General features: G+C 41.3%; 1 protein-coding gene across 1 annotated transcript; it reads left to right on the top strand.

Moving 5' to 3' along the window:
- Window positions 1-12,142: 12,142 nt before the first annotated feature.
- On the top strand, window positions 12,143-18,944 carry TAAR1 (trace amine associated receptor 1). The gene is made up of 2 exons (XM_045010555.1): window positions 12,143-12,252; window positions 16,120-18,944. Exon 2 carries the CDS (start codon window positions 16,225-16,227, stop codon window positions 17,263-17,265), a length of 1,041 nt encoding a protein of 346 aa, XP_044866490.1. The 5' UTR covers window positions 12,143-12,252; window positions 16,120-16,224; the 3' UTR covers window positions 17,266-18,944.
- The last annotated feature ends 1,855 nt before the right edge of the window (window positions 18,945-20,799 follow it).

Here is a 20,799-nt window from a genome sequence, read left to right as displayed (position 1 = left end):
AGCTATGTGCCCTATGGTGCTGTGTACACATATCACAGGCAGCAGCTTACTAGAAAGCCACATGCTACTTTGGTTACATAGCCTGAGCTGGACAGAGATCTGGACTCTCACTCCTACTGCCCACCTCCAGCTGAGCCTCCTGCCCCTGTTTCAATCAGCCTTCCCCAACGATGTCCCATGTCCACCCACTCCATTCCTTCTCCAAATTGGGCCCATCTCCCACACACACTCTGGCCAGCCCTCCACCTCACCTTGTGTATCTTACCTGTTTATTGTCTGGATTTCAGATGTTTAAATGTGTGTTGCTCTCAGTCCCTCCTACCCCAGATCCTAGTTCACTTGGAGGGACAGGAAAGAGGGTCTCAGACACCTCAAGAATCACAGGCTTGCCCAGAACACACAGCTCAGACCTCTGCAGAGAGGTGGGCCCCCTCTCGTTTCCAGTAGAAACACAGAAGGGGAGAATTCGGCGCTGAAAGCCCACCAACTTCCTCTGCTATCCCTGTTATTCTCCACCCTCTCCCGCTTACATTAACCTCCCCCATCCCCTCTTTCCTCTCCTCAGATTACATTTCTCCAAATATATCTATATCAAGAAAAATGACCCTTGACAGAGGCAGATTTTTCCCAAATGTTTTCAAGTCATTCTCAGATTTCTGCCAGGGTCTTATTAGCCACTCCAAGAGCTGGCAAACTTGCACCAGCGTCAGGCTGTTTAGGGTATTGCATTTAGTTGTCTTTATGGTCATAGGCTTACAGCCATATTGTAAAATATGCAGTCTTGGCCAGCTAAGCCAGACTGTTATTGGAGAGAAGGAAAATGGAGAAAGATGAGAAATAGACAAAATAAAGTAGGGAAGGAAAAGGACACAGTGGTGGTGGAAGTGTGTGTGTGTGGGGAACACAACAAAGTTTCACATCCTGGTTGGTGGTTGAGATTTAACTAGTGGAAGTGGAGATGCTATCCGAGTCCCTTGTTCTGGCATGGCCCAGTCTGGTCAGGACATCTCTCAGGATGAGGCCAATGAGGAGCCAGTGGTGTTATGGTAGATCCCAGAGTCTCAGGAGACAGCCAGAATGGTACATCTCACTCCTTTCCCCTCTTTTAGTCAGCCATTGTTGCATTTCACTTTGCCTCCATCCAAAGTCCACCAATTAGACCTAATTTCTGACACACCTAATTTTGGTTCATTGATTTTCTGTCCCACACTTCTCTTTTTTAACCAGGCGTGATCTTAACACAGTCCTTGAATTATATCAGTAGGCCTTTTTGTTTGTACTAATCAGGGCTGCCCAGAGGGGAGGGGCAAGCGGGGCAATTTGCCCCAGGTCCCGGGACCCGCAGGGGCCCCCATGAGAGTTTTCAGTGGGTCTTCGGCGTCAGGTCTTTCAGTGCCGCTGAAAACACCTGGATCGAGTGAAGGACCTGCTGCCGAAGACCTGGAGCTTCTTCGGCTCCAGGTCTTCAGCAGCAATTCAGCGGCAAGGGCTCCTTCCACTCCAGGTCTTCAGCAGCAGTTTGGCGGTGGGTCCTTTACTGACTCCGGGACCTGCTGCCAAAGTGCCCCGAAGACCCGGAGTGGATGACTCCTGCCGCCGAAGACCCCAGGCCCCCTGAATCCTCTGGGCGGCCCTGGTACTAATTTAGTCTATCTCCTTTTTGTGCCATTTCCATCAACATGTATTGGTTTAGCTTATTGTGACACTTTATAAATTTGAACTCACTTTTTACAGGTATCCTTATAATTAAAGTTGTAGGCCCAATTATTACAACAGAGCACACTCTCATAAATGGGCAGCCTCTCCCCAGATCCTGGCACACATGGGGGGAGGGGTCAGGGAGCAGGGCTCAGACACCCTGCCCCAATAGGCAAATCTACTCCAGAGCTTGGCTTACATAAGGGAGGATACGAAAGGAGGTGTGTTGCACCCCTGTAGATGTGTTGTAAGCACCCAGACAAGCAGGATGGGAATGTGGGGCTGACAGGCACACCTGCCTCTATTCTCCCCAGTCTCCTTCTCATTCACCCTCATATTCCTCTTCCCAGTGTCCCACTGCTCCCATCCACTCCCCATCACCTGACCACCAGCCCCCGCCCTATTTTTGCCTACTCTTCCACGTTTAATTGCTCTCCCCTCCCAGTGAACATTTGCTCGTGTATTTTATTTTATTTTCAAAAATTAGTTTCAGTGCTTTCTGAATATTCCCCTGTACTCAGATTACATTTCCACAAAATAAAGATCCCCCTTTGATAAAGGCAGATTGGAGCAATATGCCTGCTTTTTTAAATTCAGATTTCTGCCCTGTAATGGAGTTGAACTCTCAGTGGCGGTGGTGCGGCTCAGAGTCATATACTATTATACATAGTCAGACACACCAGGTCCTATAATGTAGAGGTAGTTTTCCAGACAGTTAGCCTCTCTCTCTGCACATGCTCAGTATAATCCATTAGGTGCACAAATAGGCATGCAGACGTTCTCAAGCACCTAACTGGAGAAGCAAACTCTTTTTGGAATGTTTTAATTAGATTTTCCCACAAGAGTTAGTGGGTGCCAGGCACTGTTTTCGGGCAACCCTCCAGCACTGGAGACCCTAGTGCATAATGATTAAGGATATGATTCAGTCATGGAGGTCACGGATTCTGTGACTTTCCAGGAATCCCAGGGCTGGAGCACCTGTCAGTCCAGGACCACTAGATCAGCAGTCCCAGGGCTGGAGCAGCGACTGGGGTTGGGTCATCATCCCCGGGGCTGGAGCAGCAGTGATCAGGCCCTGCTGCAGGAGCAGTGGCAGGCTGGAGCAGCTGCAAGTCCCCGGCAGAACTCTTTGTCCCCCTTCCCAAGTATTTTTAGTAAAAGTCAGGGACAGGTTACGGGCTTCCATGAATTTTTGTTTAGTGCCTGCAAACCGTCCCTGAGTTTCACTAAAAAAACCCATGACAGAATCTTAACCTTAATGATGATCTGAGCCCTGGTTTAATGTCTATCTGTGAACAGAAATAGTTTGCCAGAATCTGTCAACTATAAAAAAAACAAAAAACAAAAAAACTTTTTTTTTCTGGGTGCTGTTCCTCAGGAACCCTGTGATCAAATTTTCCCAAATTTGGATCACTAACAGAACCCCACATCCTCATGGGTCATGTCAAAACTCAAACAACAGTGTGGATTTTAGAGCAATGAGAATAATCAAGCTTTAAACAGAATTTGGTCTTAACCATAACTATAGCAGCTTGTTTTACTTCCATGAATAGTCCCATTGACTTCAATGGGAGCAGGATCTTGCCCTGAGTTTTTGTCCGATAAACAAACCAACCAACCAAAAATAAACCCAACTGCTTAATTTTAATGACTTGAACAATCCAGTCTTCTTTACCAAGTAACAAGGCACCCTCTAATTTCCCCATCAGATAAATAACAGATGAAAATTGGCAGCAATGGTGTCAGATGCACAAAAGTGGAACATGAAAAGCGTAAATCCCAGAAGAACACAACTGTGCAGAAAACAATTACAATGACTTTGACACATGGTATTTCATGGCTATTACTGACTGGAACTACTGGGTGGGTTGAGGTTACATTTCAGGCCATAAAATCATTGCATGTTAGTCATTTATGGACAGGAATTCTCCATCTTTGCCTTAATTATTATTCCAATCATATAGAAGATAAGAAAATGTAAATAGCGTTTGCTAATAAACTACTGTTTGTCCTCTGAAAAAACAGAGGACATAAAAGAGATTTCTTCCCTCTTTCCTCATTTGTTTGATGGAAGCCAATTTTTACTGTCATTAGAGCCTAGATTTATGTCCAGGTTGTAAATAAAGCTTTTATCTTCTCTAAAGCACAAAACCTAGCTTCAAACTGCTGCTTCCTGTACCATGGATGGCCTTTATTAAATATTGCAGGTGTGGTTTAACTCCTGATTATTAGTGGTGTTGGGGAAAAAAATAAGCACAAACTATACATGAATAAGTACTGCTTGTAATTAATGTTTTATATCCTTCAAAATGACTTTTTTTTAATCTACAGTTTTTAAAGTTAGAGACTTCTATTAAACCCTGAAGCAAGTGTCTTCTTTTTAAACATCTGAAATAAAATATTTACATGGTTTAACAGCATGATGAGCAAAAGCAAATATCAGATGTACTGTGGAAGGTTCATTGGTAATATAAACATCGTCTAAACATAATGTTCTGGGGCTTGGGTGCTTTGTTAATGTTAGTATAAAGGAAGCTAGAGTACGCATTAGTTGAATACAGTATTTACGCAATAATTTTGTATAACAAAAAGGAGCCACTGGCATTGAGATTAAGAAAAAATTGTGAGAAAAGGCAGCTGTTTAAACCATAGTTAATACTTAAGAAAAAGTGCTGTTCCATCATATTTTGGCAGTGAGAGTTCACAGAGCTTAATTTTTAATGTTAGGTCTTTCCTAGTATCATATCTGTGGCAGTGAAAGAACTACTAGGGATTGGGTGCTGTATGTGTGAAAGACCCATGAGGTTGTCTGATTAGTTTTAGTTGGGGGAAGATTGTCAATGTTTCCCTGTGGGGTCAAGGCACCAGCTATTCTTAAAGAAGCCATTGTGAGGTTTCCTTTCAAGAAACAAACTCTTGACACCGACTTTCTTGGGAACTATTTACCAATATCCATTCTTTTTTATTTTCTGGGGAGAGGCAAGGAAAAGTAATTTAGAAAAGTCCTGCAAGGTCAGCTCTGACAGTATTTTTATATCTGTGGATTTATTTTTATTTTATCCTGGACAGTTGAATTATAGGGTTTGTTCGGGAGTGGAATCTGCACAGGTTGCATTAGTCATAAGTCCCATAGCGACAGATGATATTACTACACTAGGGCCTCTCCACTGTAAAAGTCCTTTATACTTCCAAGTATGACTGTTCTGATTCTAGTAGGTCCAACAGCAACCTTTGTTAAGAACATAACATAAGAACATAAGAGAGGCCATAACGGGTCAGACCAAAGGTCCATCTAGCCCAGTATCTGTCTACCGACAGTGGCCAATGCCAGGTGCCCCAGAGGGAGTGAATCTAACAGGCAATGATCAAGTGATCTCTCTCCTGCCATCCATCTCCATCCTCTGATGAACAGAGGCTAGGGACACCATTCTTACCCATTCTGGCTAATAGCCATTTATGGACTTAGCCACCATGAATTTATCCAGTCCCCTTTTAAACATTGTTATAGTCCTAGCCTTCACAACCTCCTCAGGTAAGGAGTTCCACAAGTTGACTGTGCGCTGTGTGAAGAAGAACTTCCTTTTATTTGTTTTAAACCTGCTGCCTATTAATTTCATTTGGTGACCCCTAGTTCTTGTATTATGGGAATAAGTAAATAACTTTTCCTTATCCACTTTCTCAACATCACTCATGATTTTATATACCTCTATCATATCCCCCCTTAGTCTTCTCTTTTCCAAGCTGAAGAGTCCTAGCCTCTTTAATCTTTCCTCGTATGGGACCCTCTCTAAACCCCTAATCATTTTAGTTGCCCTTTTCTGAACCTTTTCTAGTGCTAGAATATCTTTTTTGAGGTGAGGAGACCACATCTGTACACAGTATTCGAGATGTGGGCGTACCATGGATTTATATAAGGGCAATAATATATTCTCAGTCTTATTCTCTATCCCCTTTTTAATGATTCCTAACATCCTATTTGCTTTTTTGACCGCCTCTGCACACTGCGTGGACATCTTCAGAGAACTATCCATGATGACGCCAAGATCTTTTTCCTGACTTGTTGTAGCTAAGTTAGCTACAACCCCATCATGTTGTATGTATAGTTGGGGTTATTTTTTCCAATGTGCATTACTTTACATTTATCCACATTAAATTTCATTTGCCATTTTGTTGCCCAATCACTTAGTTTTGTGAGATCTTTTTGAAGTTCTTCACAATCTGCTTTGGTCTTAACTATCTTGAGAAGTTTAGTATCATCTGCAAACTTGGCCACCTCACAGATCATTTACCCCTTTCTCCAGATCATTTATGAATAAATTGAATAGGATTGGTCCGAGGACTGACCCTTGGGGAACACCACTAGTTACCCCTCTCCATTCTGAGAATTTACCATTAATTCCTACCCTTTGTTCCCTGTCCTTTAACCAGTTCTCAATCCATGAAAGGACCTTCCCTTTTATCCCATGACAGCTTAATTTACGTAAGAGCCTTTGGTGAGGGACCTTGTCAAAGGCTTTCTGGAAATCCAAGTACACTATGTCCACCGAATCTCCCTTGTCCACATGTTTGTTGACCCCTTCAAAGAATTCTAATAGATTAGTAAGACACGATTTCCCTTTACAGAAACCATGTTGACTATTGCTCAAGAGTTTATGTTTATCTATGTGTCTGACAATTTTATTCTTTACTATTGTTTCAACTAATTTGCCCGGTACCGACGTTAGACTTACCGGTCTGTAATTGCCGGGATCACCCCTAGAGCCCTTTTTAAATATTGGCGTTACATTAGCTAACTTCCAGTCATTGGGTACCGAAGCCGATTTAAAGGACAGGTTACAAACCTTAGTTAATAGTTCCGCAACTTCACATTTGAGTTCTTTCAGAACTCTTGGGTGAATGCCATCTGGTCCCGGTGACTTGTTAATGTTGAGTTTATCAATTAATTCCAAAACCTCCTCTAGTGACACTTCAATCTGTGACAGTTCCTCAGATTTGTCACCTACAAAAGCCAGCTCAGGTTTGGGAATCTCCCTAACATCCTCAGCCGTGAAGACTGAAGCAAAGAATCCATTTAGTTTCTCCGCAATGACTTTATCGTCTTTAAGCGCTCCTTTTGTATTTTGATCATCAAGGGGCCCCACTGGTTGTTTAGCAGGCTTCCTGCTTCTGATGTACTTAAAAAACATTTTGTTATTACCTTTGGAGTTTTTGGCTAGCCGTTCTTCAAACTCCTCTTTGGCTTTTCTTATTACACTCTTGCATTTAAGTTGGCAGTGTTTGTGCTCCTTTCTATTTGCCTCACTAGGATTTGACTTCCACTTTTTAAAGGAAGTCTTTTTATCTCTCACTGCTTCCCACTGTTACCATTGACCATGAGTTTTTTGATGAGGCATCTGCAGACCCTAGCAGAAGTGGCTGAAATTGCTTTTAATGGCTTCTCTGGTGTCTTTCTGAGTAGTGGTGGGCAATTGTACCTCTGTCCTAGGCTTCTGTCATGCAGGGTACCCAGGGGACTCTTTTGAATGAGTATATCATTGGTAAGGCTAATGAGGTGATATGGGCTACAATGTGTTCAGTATTCTGGAAACATCCACCTTTATGTCTATATCATGTCTGACAAGGTTAGTGGCGATTGGACATCTAACATAGTGAATGCCAGTGAAAATGAGGTAGGGATCTGAAGCTAAAATAGGGAAAGAACAAGTTAAAAATGACTTAGACAAGTTAGATGTCTTCAAGTTGCCAGGTCCTGATGCAATGCCTCCTAGAATACTCAAGGAGCTGACTGAGGATATATCTGAGCAATCAGTGATTATCTTTGAAAACTCATGGAAGACAGGATTGATTGCAGAGGCTTGGAAGAGGGCAAATATAGTGCCAATCTATAAAAAGGGGAGTAAGAATAACCTGGGGAATTACAGACCAGTCAGCTTAACTTTGGTACCCAGAAAGATAACAGAGCTATTAATCATCGATCAGTTTGCAAACACCTAGAAGATAATAAGGTGATGAGTAACAGTCAACATAGATTTGTTAAGAACAAATAGTGCCAAACCAACCTAATAGTTTTCTCTGGCAGGGGTAACATGCCTTGGGATAGGAAGCAGTAGTATATCTTCAATTTAGTAAGGCTTTTGATGCTGTCTTGCATGACCTTCTCATAAACAAACTAGGGCAATACAGCCTAGATTAAGCTACTATAAGGTAGTGGAAAACTGGTCCCAGAGAGCTGTTATCAGTGGTTAACAGTCTAGCTGGAAGGGCATATCAAGTGGGGTCCCACAAGGGATTGGTCTTGCGACCTATTCTGTTCAATATCTTCATAACTGATTTAGATAATACCATAGAGAGTACACTTACAAAGTTCCTAGACAATACCAATCTGGGAGGATAGGATTAAAATTAAAAATGATCTGGACAAACTGGAGAAATGGTCTGAAGTAAACAGGATGGAATTCAATAAGGACTATTGCAAAATAATAACTGCAAAGGAAGGAGTATTGCAGAAAGATATCTGGGGGTCATAGTGGATCACGAGCTAAATTTGAGTTGACAGTGTAACACTGTTGTGGAAAAAAAGCAAATATCATTCTGGGATGTATTAGCATGAGCATTGTGAAGAAGATATGAGAAGTAATTCTTCTGCTCTACTCCATGTTGATTAGGCCTCAGCTGGAGTATTGCGCCCAGTTCTGGCCAGCTCATTTCAGCAAGATGTGGACAAATTGGAGAAAGTCCAGAGAAGAGCAACAAAAATGATTAAAGGTCTAGCAAACATGACCTATGAGGGAAGACTGAAAAAATTGTGTTTTTTTAGTTTGGAGAAGAGAAGACTGAGGGGGGATATAACAGTTTTCAAGTACATAAAAGGTTGTTACAAGGAGGAGGAGGGAGAAGAATTGTTTTCTTTAACCTCTGAGGCTAGGACAAGCAGCAATGGGCTTAAATTGCAGCAAGGGCAGTTTAGGTTGGACATTAAGAAAAACTTTGTAATTGCCACGGTAGTTAAGCACTGGAACAAATTGCCTAAGGAAGTTGTGGAATCTCCGTCATTAGAGGTTTTTAAGAACAGTTTAGACAAACACTTGTCAGAAATTACCTAGTTATTATGTATTCCTGCCTTGAGTGCAGGGGCCTGGACTAGATGACCTTTTGAGGTCCATTCCAGTCTTCCACTTCTATGATATGATTCTATGATATGACTGGTGTAGTGGAATAAATACCTTGGTGTCTAGATGAGCTTGTGGCTTGGATAAGAATTGGTGGACTGTGTCTCAAGCCATGCACGATGGAGATAATTTTGGTGAGCTGAGGAAAGCAGCAGAACTGATGGAACTTGGCATGCTTGAGTGACAGTGTGGAACTGCCATTTGTAACACAGGGTTTGCAGCTTAGATGTGATACTGAATGCTGGGCTAATCTGGATGTTCAGGTAGTGGTTCTGATCATGAGCATTTTTTTCATCTGTGCCTAATCAGAAGATTGTGATCTCATCCATCTAATGTGGCTTTTGCTACACATACCCATGCTTTTGTCACCTCAAGATCAGAGGCGGCTCTAGGAATTTGGCCGCCCCAAGCAGTCATGCCTGTGGGAGGTGCACCGGAGACGCGGGACCAGCGGACCTCCCGCAGGCATGACTGCGGAGGGTCCGCTGGTCCCGCGGCTCCAGTGGACCTCCCACAGCTGCGGAGGGTTCGCTGGTCCCGCGGCTCCGGTGGAGCATCCGCAGGCATGCCTGCGGGAGGTCCACCCGAGCTGCGGGACCAGCGAACCGTCCGCAGTCATGCCTGTGGGAGGTCGACTGGACCCGCGGCTCCGGTGGACCTCCCGCAGGCATGACTGCAGAAGGTCCGCTGGACCCGCCTGCCGCCCTGCCAGCAAAATGCCGCCCCAAGCGCACGCTTGGTGCGCTGGGGTCTGGAGCCGGCCCTGCTCAAGATTAGACTTTACACTGAGACCACTTTGGAAACTGGCATCAGCGCAGAATGTGACAGCCTATTTATTAAGCCAAGTGTCATATCAGAAATAAATTTTTCCACAGTGATCTGGACCTGCACAGGCAAGTAGTCAGATTCTCCAGCTGGAATTCAATGTGTTGGTTTAGCTTATAAAGCCATGAATAGTTACCTAAGGAACCTGTTACCTCTCTCCCCATGACATAATGCCAGAGTTAATACTGGAGCGTGTACGCAAGCTACATGCCACTTGTCATGAACAGGAAGGGCTGCTGGCAGGGCAGTTTCGATGAAAGGTCTGATCAGAGTCTGGATCTGCTAATCTTTAGGGCACACTGCATCTTTCCTCCTAGGCATTTGGAATGGGGACTGTTGAAGACCGAAGAACATTTATTGGTCATTGTGGAAGTTATTTTATAGTTGGGGAGGTCGTTGGGAAGCTATTGTGAAATTAAATTATAGCCGGGTGCCCAGAACTTGGCATGGGTGTCTACATTGTTGTTGTAGACGTGCGCGCGCGCACACACACACACACACACACACACACACACACACACACACGTACGTTTTTGTCTGATACCCCCATAAGGCCTCTGTCCCAGACTTGTCCAAGACATGCCTGCTAAAATGAAGAAAGGCTGCTAAAATTCTAAGTACACTTACGGCTGAAGCCCACTCTGATTATATATTACCACTTGGCATAGAAATATGGTGGGTCCTTGCTTTGTTGTTAAGAAAAAAGAATGCCCTTTATTTTAATACCTGGTAATGAGCTACTTTCTTCCTAGAGCGTAGCTGTAATTGGGAGCTAAACTGTGATTCTATTACATTCTCCAAAGCTACAATAAAATCAGACACAAAAGACTAACTTTAAAGGAAGCTTTGCAAGTAAAGCAGTTCTAAAACTAAACTATATTGTTTATTACCTGTACAAGATGGATCTGTAGAAACCAATCTTTCATGGACCACCTATTTTCTTAAGTAATGGAAGAGGCAGTGGGATGCTATATAAATATCACTTCTGAAGGAATTATGAGGGATGATTGCCTACACTTAACATATTTTTAGAAGAAAAATAACACTAAGGCCTGGTTTACACTAGGAAAGTAGGTCGGTATATCTCCGTTGCTCGGGGCTATGAAAAATCCACACCCTTGAGTGAAACAATTAAACTGACCTAATCCCTGGTGTAGACAACGCTAGGTCAATGGGAGAATTTTCCTGTTGACCTACCTACTGCCTCTCATGGAGTGGCCTACCAACAGATATGGGAGAAGCCCTCCTGTCAGCACAGGTAGCACCTTAACTGAAGCGCTAATTTGGTGTTGCTGCATTGCTACAGTGCTCAAAAAGTGTAGACAAGCCCTAAAGATATGTCTGTGCTGCAACTGGGAAGCGTGACTGCAATAAACGAGGACATGTAGATCACGGGCAGCATGTGTATGTCAAAGCTAGCTCAAGCAACAATAGCAGTGAAGTCACAGCAGCACCATAAGTGCCCAGGGTCCTGGGTGGGCAAAACTAACCCATGCATGGCTTCCTGCTATTGTTCTGTGAGCCTCTGTAGTACTCTGGTAAGGAGAAGCAGTGTTAGAACTCTGGCGCTGGTGGAGTCTCCAAGGGCACTGGGGAAACCCTAGTGAAATGTAGCTCTTTCTGCTCATTGAGAAAGGTGCTACTTGTGTTTGCTGCAGTGCTCCACTATTGGTACTTACCAATGCAAAGGGTGGGACCGGAGGGCAATAGCCATGACCATATCCAATTCAGGCATATATTCTTTGGGTTGGTAAGTGATTCCAGTGATACCAGCCTGCACTCATCCTTTACCATGCTTAATGAAGCCAGCCAAATGGTGTCGGATCACTGTATTAAGTGCACTAGAGTCAGGAAAAGTCTCTTTGGGTCTTTTCCTACTTTAAGTTCACTTGTACTGGGCCAGCCAGGGTTTGGTCCTAGGATGTTATCCTAAATCTATTCTCTCTGTGTGGGGGTGGGGGTGTGTGCGCGCGCGCCAGATTCTCAGCTGCTATGGCAGAGAGTTTTAGAACTGCTTAGTTGGAGAGCTTCCTTTAATGTTAGTCTTTTGTGTCACAGCTTGGTTGAAGTCAATGGAGCTAAGCTGATTTACACCAGCTGAGGAGCTGACGTTATATTTTTTTTCTATGAAAAGACAATGCATTGCTGTGAAGTCTGTTACTGAAGGCTAATATTTTGCGTGTAGCAATTACAAAGTTAATTTTACAAAAATGCTTACTAATAATACCCTTTATATTGAAGTGGTCTTAAATCAATTTGATTTTATAAAGAGAAAGTGATACATTATAATAAGCCTATTACAAAAATAGCACAGTCATGGTAACATGGCAGCGACCAAATGTGTTTGCATATCAGGAAGGGGAACTGACCAGAGAGCAGGACTAATTTAACCAGCCTCTGGGATTCTGAGTACACCTGGATATTACTAATTTTATTGAAGATAAACAGAACTGTTGACAGTTCAATTCATTTTCTTACACAGGCAGTATAAAAGAGTGTGGCATGTGTCCAAAATTACAGAATACAGCAGAACTGAGGCAGTATGAGTTACAAGGTTACAGTAAGTATATGGATAATAAAAGCACAATAAAATCAATATCAATATTTTCAGTCTATTTCACTTGGTCAATGATTCCACAAATAGTTCAGTTATTCATTGAATACATGCAGTAAATCAATGCCTCTTAATTATTTTATTTCTGTCAATTGAATTTCTGTCATAGATATTTTGATTTGTAGCCATTGACATGTCATGTATTTACTGCTGGCAGCCATATGGATTCTAAATTTCTTGTTTAAGTACAGGAAACCAGCACATTTCTCTGCTGCTCAGTATTCCACAGAAAGGACAGAGGAGAATGTGCAGAGAACTGCTACTAACTAAAAAGTAAATGTGATGAAAATCTAGTGAGGCTTGTCAATTAGAACAGATTTGATTAATCATCTGTCAGGAGAGAGACCCATTTACCAATGTTTATTGGTTTTGGGGAGATAAAGAACATACTATGCATTTCAGAGACCCGTCAGAAAAGAGAACTAGAAAGAGGAAATGCAAGATAATAAACAAAAATATTAAAATGATCAATTATACACGGGAACTTTACAGCTATAGTTACAGTATGTATGGGGATTTCTTTAGGAAAAATTAGAATTTGTGTTTGTTGGGATAGAAGGAAAAATATGGCTGTCAATTATTTAAAAAGCACTAGTGACTGTCCCTGCAGCAATGTTCTAGCACTGTGTTTTTTGAGCATTATACAAAATTGTTTGTTGAATTATTTGATCAGTCTTTTACATAGGGGGCCAAACTTTTGCCATATGGACCCTGGGCTACCAATTAAAATGAAGGATATGGCAAGCTACATCTCGTAGCAGTTGCTCTGAGTGTTAACAACTTGTGTGCGTGGCACCTGTGTGAGTGCACGAGCACTATGTTCACTTTTAAAAAAACAATCTTTACAAAACACGGTTAGCATTCAGATATCATGTTACCCAACATGATATCTTTACTGAAATATCACTGAAACATGCTGGGAATCTTTTTCCTATTAACATGCTGTCTGTGTATGATTTAGTGTTTTTCACTATACAGTAGCTGAGTGCAACCCAACAGAAACTCGTTCATACCAGGGCACTGTGCCTGTGCCCAGATAAGAAGGAAAGAACAAAATTAAAAAGTAAATCATTTCGTTTAGTTTAGAAAATCGCTGAGAACTGAAATTGTCAAAGCAAGGGGTGTTTTAATAGTATTATATTAAAGATATGTCTATATTGTTACAAATATACTCAAAAAAGCATACTTCTAACATCTAGGATTAATAATGACAATAATGTAGACAGTGGCATCCCTTTTCTTCTAAAGTCTTTGAATTAAGCCTTCGCACTTACTGATCACCGGTGTACTTAAACTGTACCATGGTATTGAACTGTGGTGTCAACCAGATAAAAAAACACCCCATGCTGCTGCAAATCAAAAATAATTTAAAAAATGGACAAATGTGCATCCTTTGGTCCTGATTCTGCTCTCAGTTATCCCATGTCAAATTCAAAGAATCTCCAATGGTGTAACTGAGAGCAGAATAAGGCCCTACATGCCCCCACATTATATTGTCTCCACAAACAGTTTCTGTTTCCTCACGTAGGCCCTGAGCTGGCACACTGCTTCATATAGGTACATCCCTGCTCCTACACAGAGAATACATTAATAACAGTCCCTAGCTCTTATGTATGGCTTTTCATCCATTGATCTCAAAGCACTTCACAAAGTAGGTCAGGATCATCCCCATTTTACAGTTAGGAAAACTGAGGCACAGAGAGAAGTGATTTATCCTGGGTTCCTTGCAGGCCAGTGAGAATGCTGGGAAGTGTTCTATTCACTAGGCCACATTAGCATTTCCACACTACATCCTCCCACACAAACACAGACAGACACTCTTATTTATTCACTGAGCGAGTGGTGTATTCTGACACTTTAATAAAGATAGCCCTTAAGAGTTAGCAATCTATAAAAAAAAACATTCATACAAAGGGCTTTTCATAATACTTATGCAGCCTAATGCAATATTTCAAAAAAACGGAAGATGGTACCAGGATCTCTCACCTAATGATGCTGAAGCAGGCAAAGAGCCCTAATAAGAAAAGGATAGTCTGTTGTTTATCTGTGCATCCACAAGCAAGGCAATGGTGTTGAGTGGCTTATTCCAGAGAGGCCAAGACTCTGAGAAGAAATGGGAGCTGGGGCAGAGACTCACAGACTCCAAAGCTGTCCACACGGCTTCTCAGATCAGAAAAGCCATGATTTATCATTCCTGCTCCCATCGCTGATGTTGCCTGATTTTAGGAGGTTAATATTATTATTTTAGATAATATGGGTTATAGGCTCGCCAATTAATTTGATCAGAAGATAATAAGGTTTTTGTCCCAGAATTAGGTTACACAGAGTTTGCAAGGACCCCAGAGATGAATGACAAGGACATTCACACTGAGACAAATATAGTCTTAAAGACTTCTATTGAGATAAATGGAATAGTAATAAAATGGTAAAAGACTCAGAGTAATAAGGCAATAATATTGTTCTAGAGATACATGTGGTATTATATACTATAACGCTTTTGATTAATATACTCACACCCTTCCTTGATAACCTGGTGGTAAGACACAAAAGACCAGCCTCTGGCAACCTCTGGCATGCCAAGAGAGTTCAGGTCCAGGTTCCTCAGTGCTTGAGTGGGAGGTGCAGAGCTTAGGAGAAGCTTGAGAGCTAAAAGCTATAGAAAGACTATAAAAGCTGATGTATGAGTTTTAGTTAACTAACTGACTTAAAACATAAGAATTAAGATCTACCAATTAATAGACTAATAAACAAAAGAATAATAAACCCAGAACTAAGAACAAAGAAGCTACCTAGGCATGGTGGGTTACACTTATAGAGCTTGACACTGGAGTCCTCCTTTTATGTTTAAATTTAATTTTTCACTCACAAAATATCAGGATACACTTAGTTTATAGGCTGGCATGTCTGTGCGTATGGATGACACATGCATACATATTAATGGCCATTAGCTCATTTTTACATCTGTTATTTTTGGCCTAACCTGTTGTTTTCATGTTCTTTGTGGTGTATCTGTTAAATTTAAAGGTCACAACCATATATGGACCTTATGCTTTAGCTCATCCCCACTTATCTAGGTGAAAGATCCTGAACATATATCCGCTAACTTTGCCTAAGTTCTACATACAGGATGTGGCCTGTAGATCCCTTGCGTTACAGCCAAAAATACTCTGATATAAATCTATAGACCTATTATAATAAAACAAATAATCAAACCCATAGGAAAAGATATATAGGCAAGCAGGCAGGCTAGCCCTATAGGCTACACTGATCATAGCCAGAAGGAGAGAGAAGAGTCCTGGGAACTACTGTCAGTATAGCAACCAATCAAAGCATCCAGGGACAGGCAGGCTGGGGGGGGAGAACAGGATTGCTGGACTCAGGAAGGATGTGACTGTAGGTAAGTGGTATTTACTAGGTGCAGATCTCAGAGTATTTGTTGCCAGATTAGAATCTTCCTTGACTTAGTGAAAACCTACTGTTCTTTCCAGATGTTACCATCTGTGTGTCTCGCCTTCCACTTTGATGTCTATGCCTTTGATTTATGTCTCCAGGAAGCTGCAGCCAAGTGAGCTGCAGAATCTAAAACAAACAGTAGCTGGTGGATAAGTGAGGCCAACAAATGTGCTGCTGCATTAGCCAGGCCATGATTCAGCCCAAGGAGAGTCTCAGTTCAGAAAAATCTAATGATAAAAGTGTAATTCTGTTTCAAAACCAGTTTAATCCCTTACAAGACCTTAATGAATTAAAGAAAATTAATTTCCTAAAAGTTCTGGTAGATTAATATGTTTAATACTTTCTTTTTTCTCTCTGCAGTTACCTTGGCTGGATGAATACCCAGGAAAACAATAAATAACTCTAAATGTATTTCAGCATTAGGACAAAAGTTGCCTGTGCAACATCCAGCAGGCTGAGACTACAATGTACTTAAGTGGGTTTGAGATCTCAGGAAGGATGCAGTTTTGCGGTGAATCTGTAAATGGCTCCTGCATAAAGAGCAGCTGGTCAAGCCATATCCGTATTTCCATGTATATCTTCATGATGTGCATCATCCTGGCCACGTTGGCTGGAAATCTGACAGTTATCATCTCAATCGCACACTTCAAGCAGCTCCATACGCCTACAAATTTCTTGATCCTTTCCATGGCCACTGTTGACTTTTTGTTGGGGTGCTTCATCATGCCTTACAGCATGGTGAGGTCTGTGGAGAACTGCTGGTACTTTGGAGAACTCATCTGCAAAATCCACACTAGCACAGACATTATGCTGAGCACAGCCTCCATTTTTCATCTTTCCTTCATTTCTGTTGATCGCTACTATGCCGTGTGTGACCCACTGAGATACAAATCTAAGATAAATACTTCCATCATAGTGGTCATGATTGTCATAAGTTGGACCATCCCTGCCATTTTTGCCTTTGGGATGATCTTTCTGGAGCTAAACTTAAAAGGAGCAGAAGAGATTTTCTATAATCATATCCACTGTGTGGGAGGCTGCTTTGTCTTCTTTAGTGAAACTTCAGGTGTGGTGACCTTCATGATTTCCTTCTACATCCCTGGATTTGTTATGTTGTGCATCTATGGGAAAATATACGTTATAGCCAAGAGGCAGGCAAGATCCATTAAAGATGCAGCTAGCCAAACGCAGATCAGATTTGAAATGAAGCACCACATTTCACCAAGTAGAGAAAGGAAAGCTGCAAAGACATTAGGCATAGTGATAGGTGTTTTTCTCATATGTTGGTCTCCATTTTTCTTCTGTACTGTCATTGACCCCTTTCTGAACTACTCAACACCACCTATTCTTATTGATGCATTGGTGTGGTTTGGTTACCTGAATTCTACATTTAACCCATTAGTGTATGCATTTTTTTACATGTGGTTTCGCAGAGCATTAAAACTGATTCTGTTCGGGAAAGTTTTCAGACAGGACTCTTCCAGGACTCAATTATTTTTAGAATAATATACTTAGAATTTTTGGACTCGCTACATTTAGCAATTGATTGGAGATTGTGCTTACACAAATATCAGCTAAAAGAGGTGAAAATCAACAGCTGTTTGTTTACCCACTTGTGATGTCTAGTTCAGGTTGCAAACTGTGGTACCTTAAACCTTGTCTCAGTACAGACTGGACCTTGCCTCAAATTAGGCTTTGTACTTTGTTTATTATGATTAATGATTTATTTAGAACTTACAATGTGCTGAGCTCTCTACAATACACAAAAGGGAGTTTGCAGTTTAAAAGAACATTAAATCACTTTGTCCAGAGAAATCATGTAATTCGGGATACACTAAGCACTGTTTTTTTTTGGAAGGCCTGTCTCACACTTTTATAAAGCAAGCACTCAACAGTTCTCATTACTGAACTGAGGTTTGTATGAATCTTCTAAGCAGAGCAACAAAGAGCTTTCCTTTTGGATTTCCACCGATGACCTGAAGATGAAAGAACATAGCTTTTATCATAAAGCTATTCTCCTTTCAATATATATTAATATTTCTTAAATGCTAATTTTAAGATCCCAATGTTAAATGGTATCAAAACAGTACCAAAGGTATGTTAACTTTAGCAAACAGAACTCAAAAGCAAAATTGAACATCTAGGGGCTAGAATTTGAAAATCATTGCAAATTGTATTGGCCAGTGTCCTCTACTGGTTGCAAGCAGATGAAACTATTCTGTTATGTAAAACGAACAATGTAAAATGTGTAGAGACTAAATGTTTTAGCTAAAACTTATTGTTATTTTAACAAATGGCAACAAAAAATACTGATTAAGACACTTTTTGTTGACTTTTAAAATATGATGTTGCTATGCTAAAATGAATATCATCCTAAGAAACTGAAACAGAAATAATATCTCAGGCCTGATTTTGCAAACACTGCAAGGAGTAATACTCAGTACTGGACACAGTCATTACTGAGCAGTCAGTGGAGCTAGACTCTATAGTAAGAGCTATACGCAGTAGTAAATGATTACAGTATCAAGTCCTGTGCTGATATGGATAGGAAAAGTGTGTGCCATTTGTTGCATCTTGTTTCATACTCTGTGTTTTGTACAACACCTCGAATAAGGAGAATGCAAGTTGCCTATTAATGTTTCACTGGGAAATTAAAATGATGCTACCTTTCATCAGACCAAATGATCAATACTCCCTGTTGTCTCTTTTATTCTGTTATTGTTACGCCGACATCTTGTAAATCTATATCTCCCAAAACTATCTAAAATAAACAATTACTGGATTATACTGCAGCTGGCCAAATGTGTTGTTGAAAGTTTTTATTTCTGATAATATTTCATTGCTTTATATTACTTTCTTAATAATTTATAAATGAACTCATAACAGATAAATTAACTGATAATTAAAGAGTAAAAAATCAGCTCCCTTTTCTTCCATGCTCTATAGAGGAAACAAATTTTTTTTGGTGCAGCTTACTCCCCTCTCCCTGATAGCTCTGATAAGCTGGCTGGCAGGCTGGGTCTTCCTTACTCCTGCCCACCCACTTTTTTCTCACCTGTACGGAAGGGATTGTAGGGAGCCCACAGTGAATGCCCCCACTACCTTAGCATCCTTCAAATCCTTCCTCAGGACCAGTGGTTCTCAAACGTTTGTACTGGTGACCCCTTTCACAGAGCAAGCCTCTGAGTGTGAACCCCCCCCCCTTTACAAATTAAACACACTCTTTTATATATTTAACACCATTATAAATGCTGGAGGCCAAGCAGGGTTTGGGGGGGAGGCTGACATCTCGGGACCCTCCATGTAATAACCTCATGACCCCCTGAGGGGTCCCAAACCCCAGTTTGAGAACCCCTGCTCAAGACCAAGTTCTACCATGAAGCCCACAGAAAACTCAATTGACAAAAGCTAGGGATGTAGCCAGGAGAGGCTTCTGATATTTATTTGGTTTATATGTTGATAAGTATCTTATAATTGCTTTAGGAAATGATCTATTATACAGAAATGTGACTATTGAGATTGATGAGTGGTGTAAGCAAGAAAGACTACGTGAGGAATGTGTGTGTATGTTAGAGCCATGCTCTACGTAACACCCATACATGAACAAATGAGGGATTGCAGGCTCAGATGGTTTGGTCACTGTGGCGTGGCACTCCCTATTCTTCATAGAAATATTGTTATGATATGAATATGGCCTAACTAAGATATATTTTTATACAAGATGGGTCTTGTAAGATATCAGTGGAAAGGTTCTAATTTACTGAATGCGATTATCCAATTTGTATGCATGTATCATTTCTGTATCTGAAGTTCGGAAGATTGACTATGTAACAATTATAACTGTGTGTGTACTTGGGGGAACTCACCAGACAGTAAGCAATCATCCTGAAAATACCTGAAGAGACAAAGGACCTAACGTGAGGGGAAAGGCAGGGGTGAGTCCAGACTGAGATGGGGTCTGTAAGAAGACATAACTGGAACTCTAAGCTACAGAAACTCTGCAACTTGCCTAAAATAACATTTAGGGTGAGAAATTACTTCTTGAAACCAGTCTCTTTAAGATCTTAAGCTTAGTAAGTGTGTTTTGTGTTATTTTCTTAGTAATCTGCTTTGTTCTGTTTGCTATCCCTCATAATCACTTAATATTTATCTTTTATAGCTAATAAACTTATTTCTTGTTTATAACATAACCCAGTTTGTGCAATTTATAACGGGGTGGGGGCAAGAAGTTGTGCATATCTCTCTTCACATTGAAGGAGAGGGCAAATATTTATAAGCTTGTGCTGTGCAGATCTTTCTATACAGTGCAAGAGAATATTATCTTGTGTGTATTTTCCAGAGGGAAGCTGCACTTAAGTGCTGGGCAGTTTCCTGGCTGAACCATCTCAGAGAGAGCTGTTTGCAGCCTCTGTGTGATTCTACAGCTGGTGCTCCTTACCTGTGTGTGTGTGCGGCCAGAGAGCCTGATTCAGAAAAATAGGGAGACTAAGCCCAGGCTAGTGGAGCAGGTGGGCTCAGCGAAATCCCAGTACATCAGGTGGCATCCCAGAAGGGGGGTCCAACCTGTCACAGTCACCTAACGCACAGTCCTGGCAACTATCTGAGTAAAAGAGTCCAGGAGATCAGGAACTGAATGGAAAAGACAGAGAGACTGGCCCAAGGAGGAGTGGTGGAATGTCATAAAGGAAGATGTGTAGTTAGCATGTGGTGTGATGGAGGCTATAGGATGGAACCACTTTCAAGGGAGAGGATTCATAGAGTGAATCCCATTTGATGAAGGAAGAATTTGGTTTAAATATTAATAGCTGACTACAAATCATCTTGCTGAGCTCATAGCTGGCCTATGTAAATCCATGCTTTTATTGTTTCCCTGATTCTCCTGCTCTCATCCCTTCTTCTTATAATTATTACATCCACTATTTCATCATGTCTTTTACTCAATGTTTTGACCAGCACCTATCATAATGAGTCCCTGAACCTCACTAAGGTAGTGCATTGAGTGCTACTGTAGTACAGATGAAAGTAACAATAAGGATCTGA

The sequence above is a fragment of the Mauremys mutica genome, chromosome 3 (genome assembly GCF_020497125.1).
Source record: "Mauremys mutica isolate MM-2020 ecotype Southern chromosome 3, ASM2049712v1, whole genome shotgun sequence".
NCBI lineage: Eukaryota > Metazoa > Chordata > Testudines > Geoemydidae > Mauremys > Mauremys mutica.
This window is presented reverse-complemented; position numbering and strand designations above follow the sequence as displayed.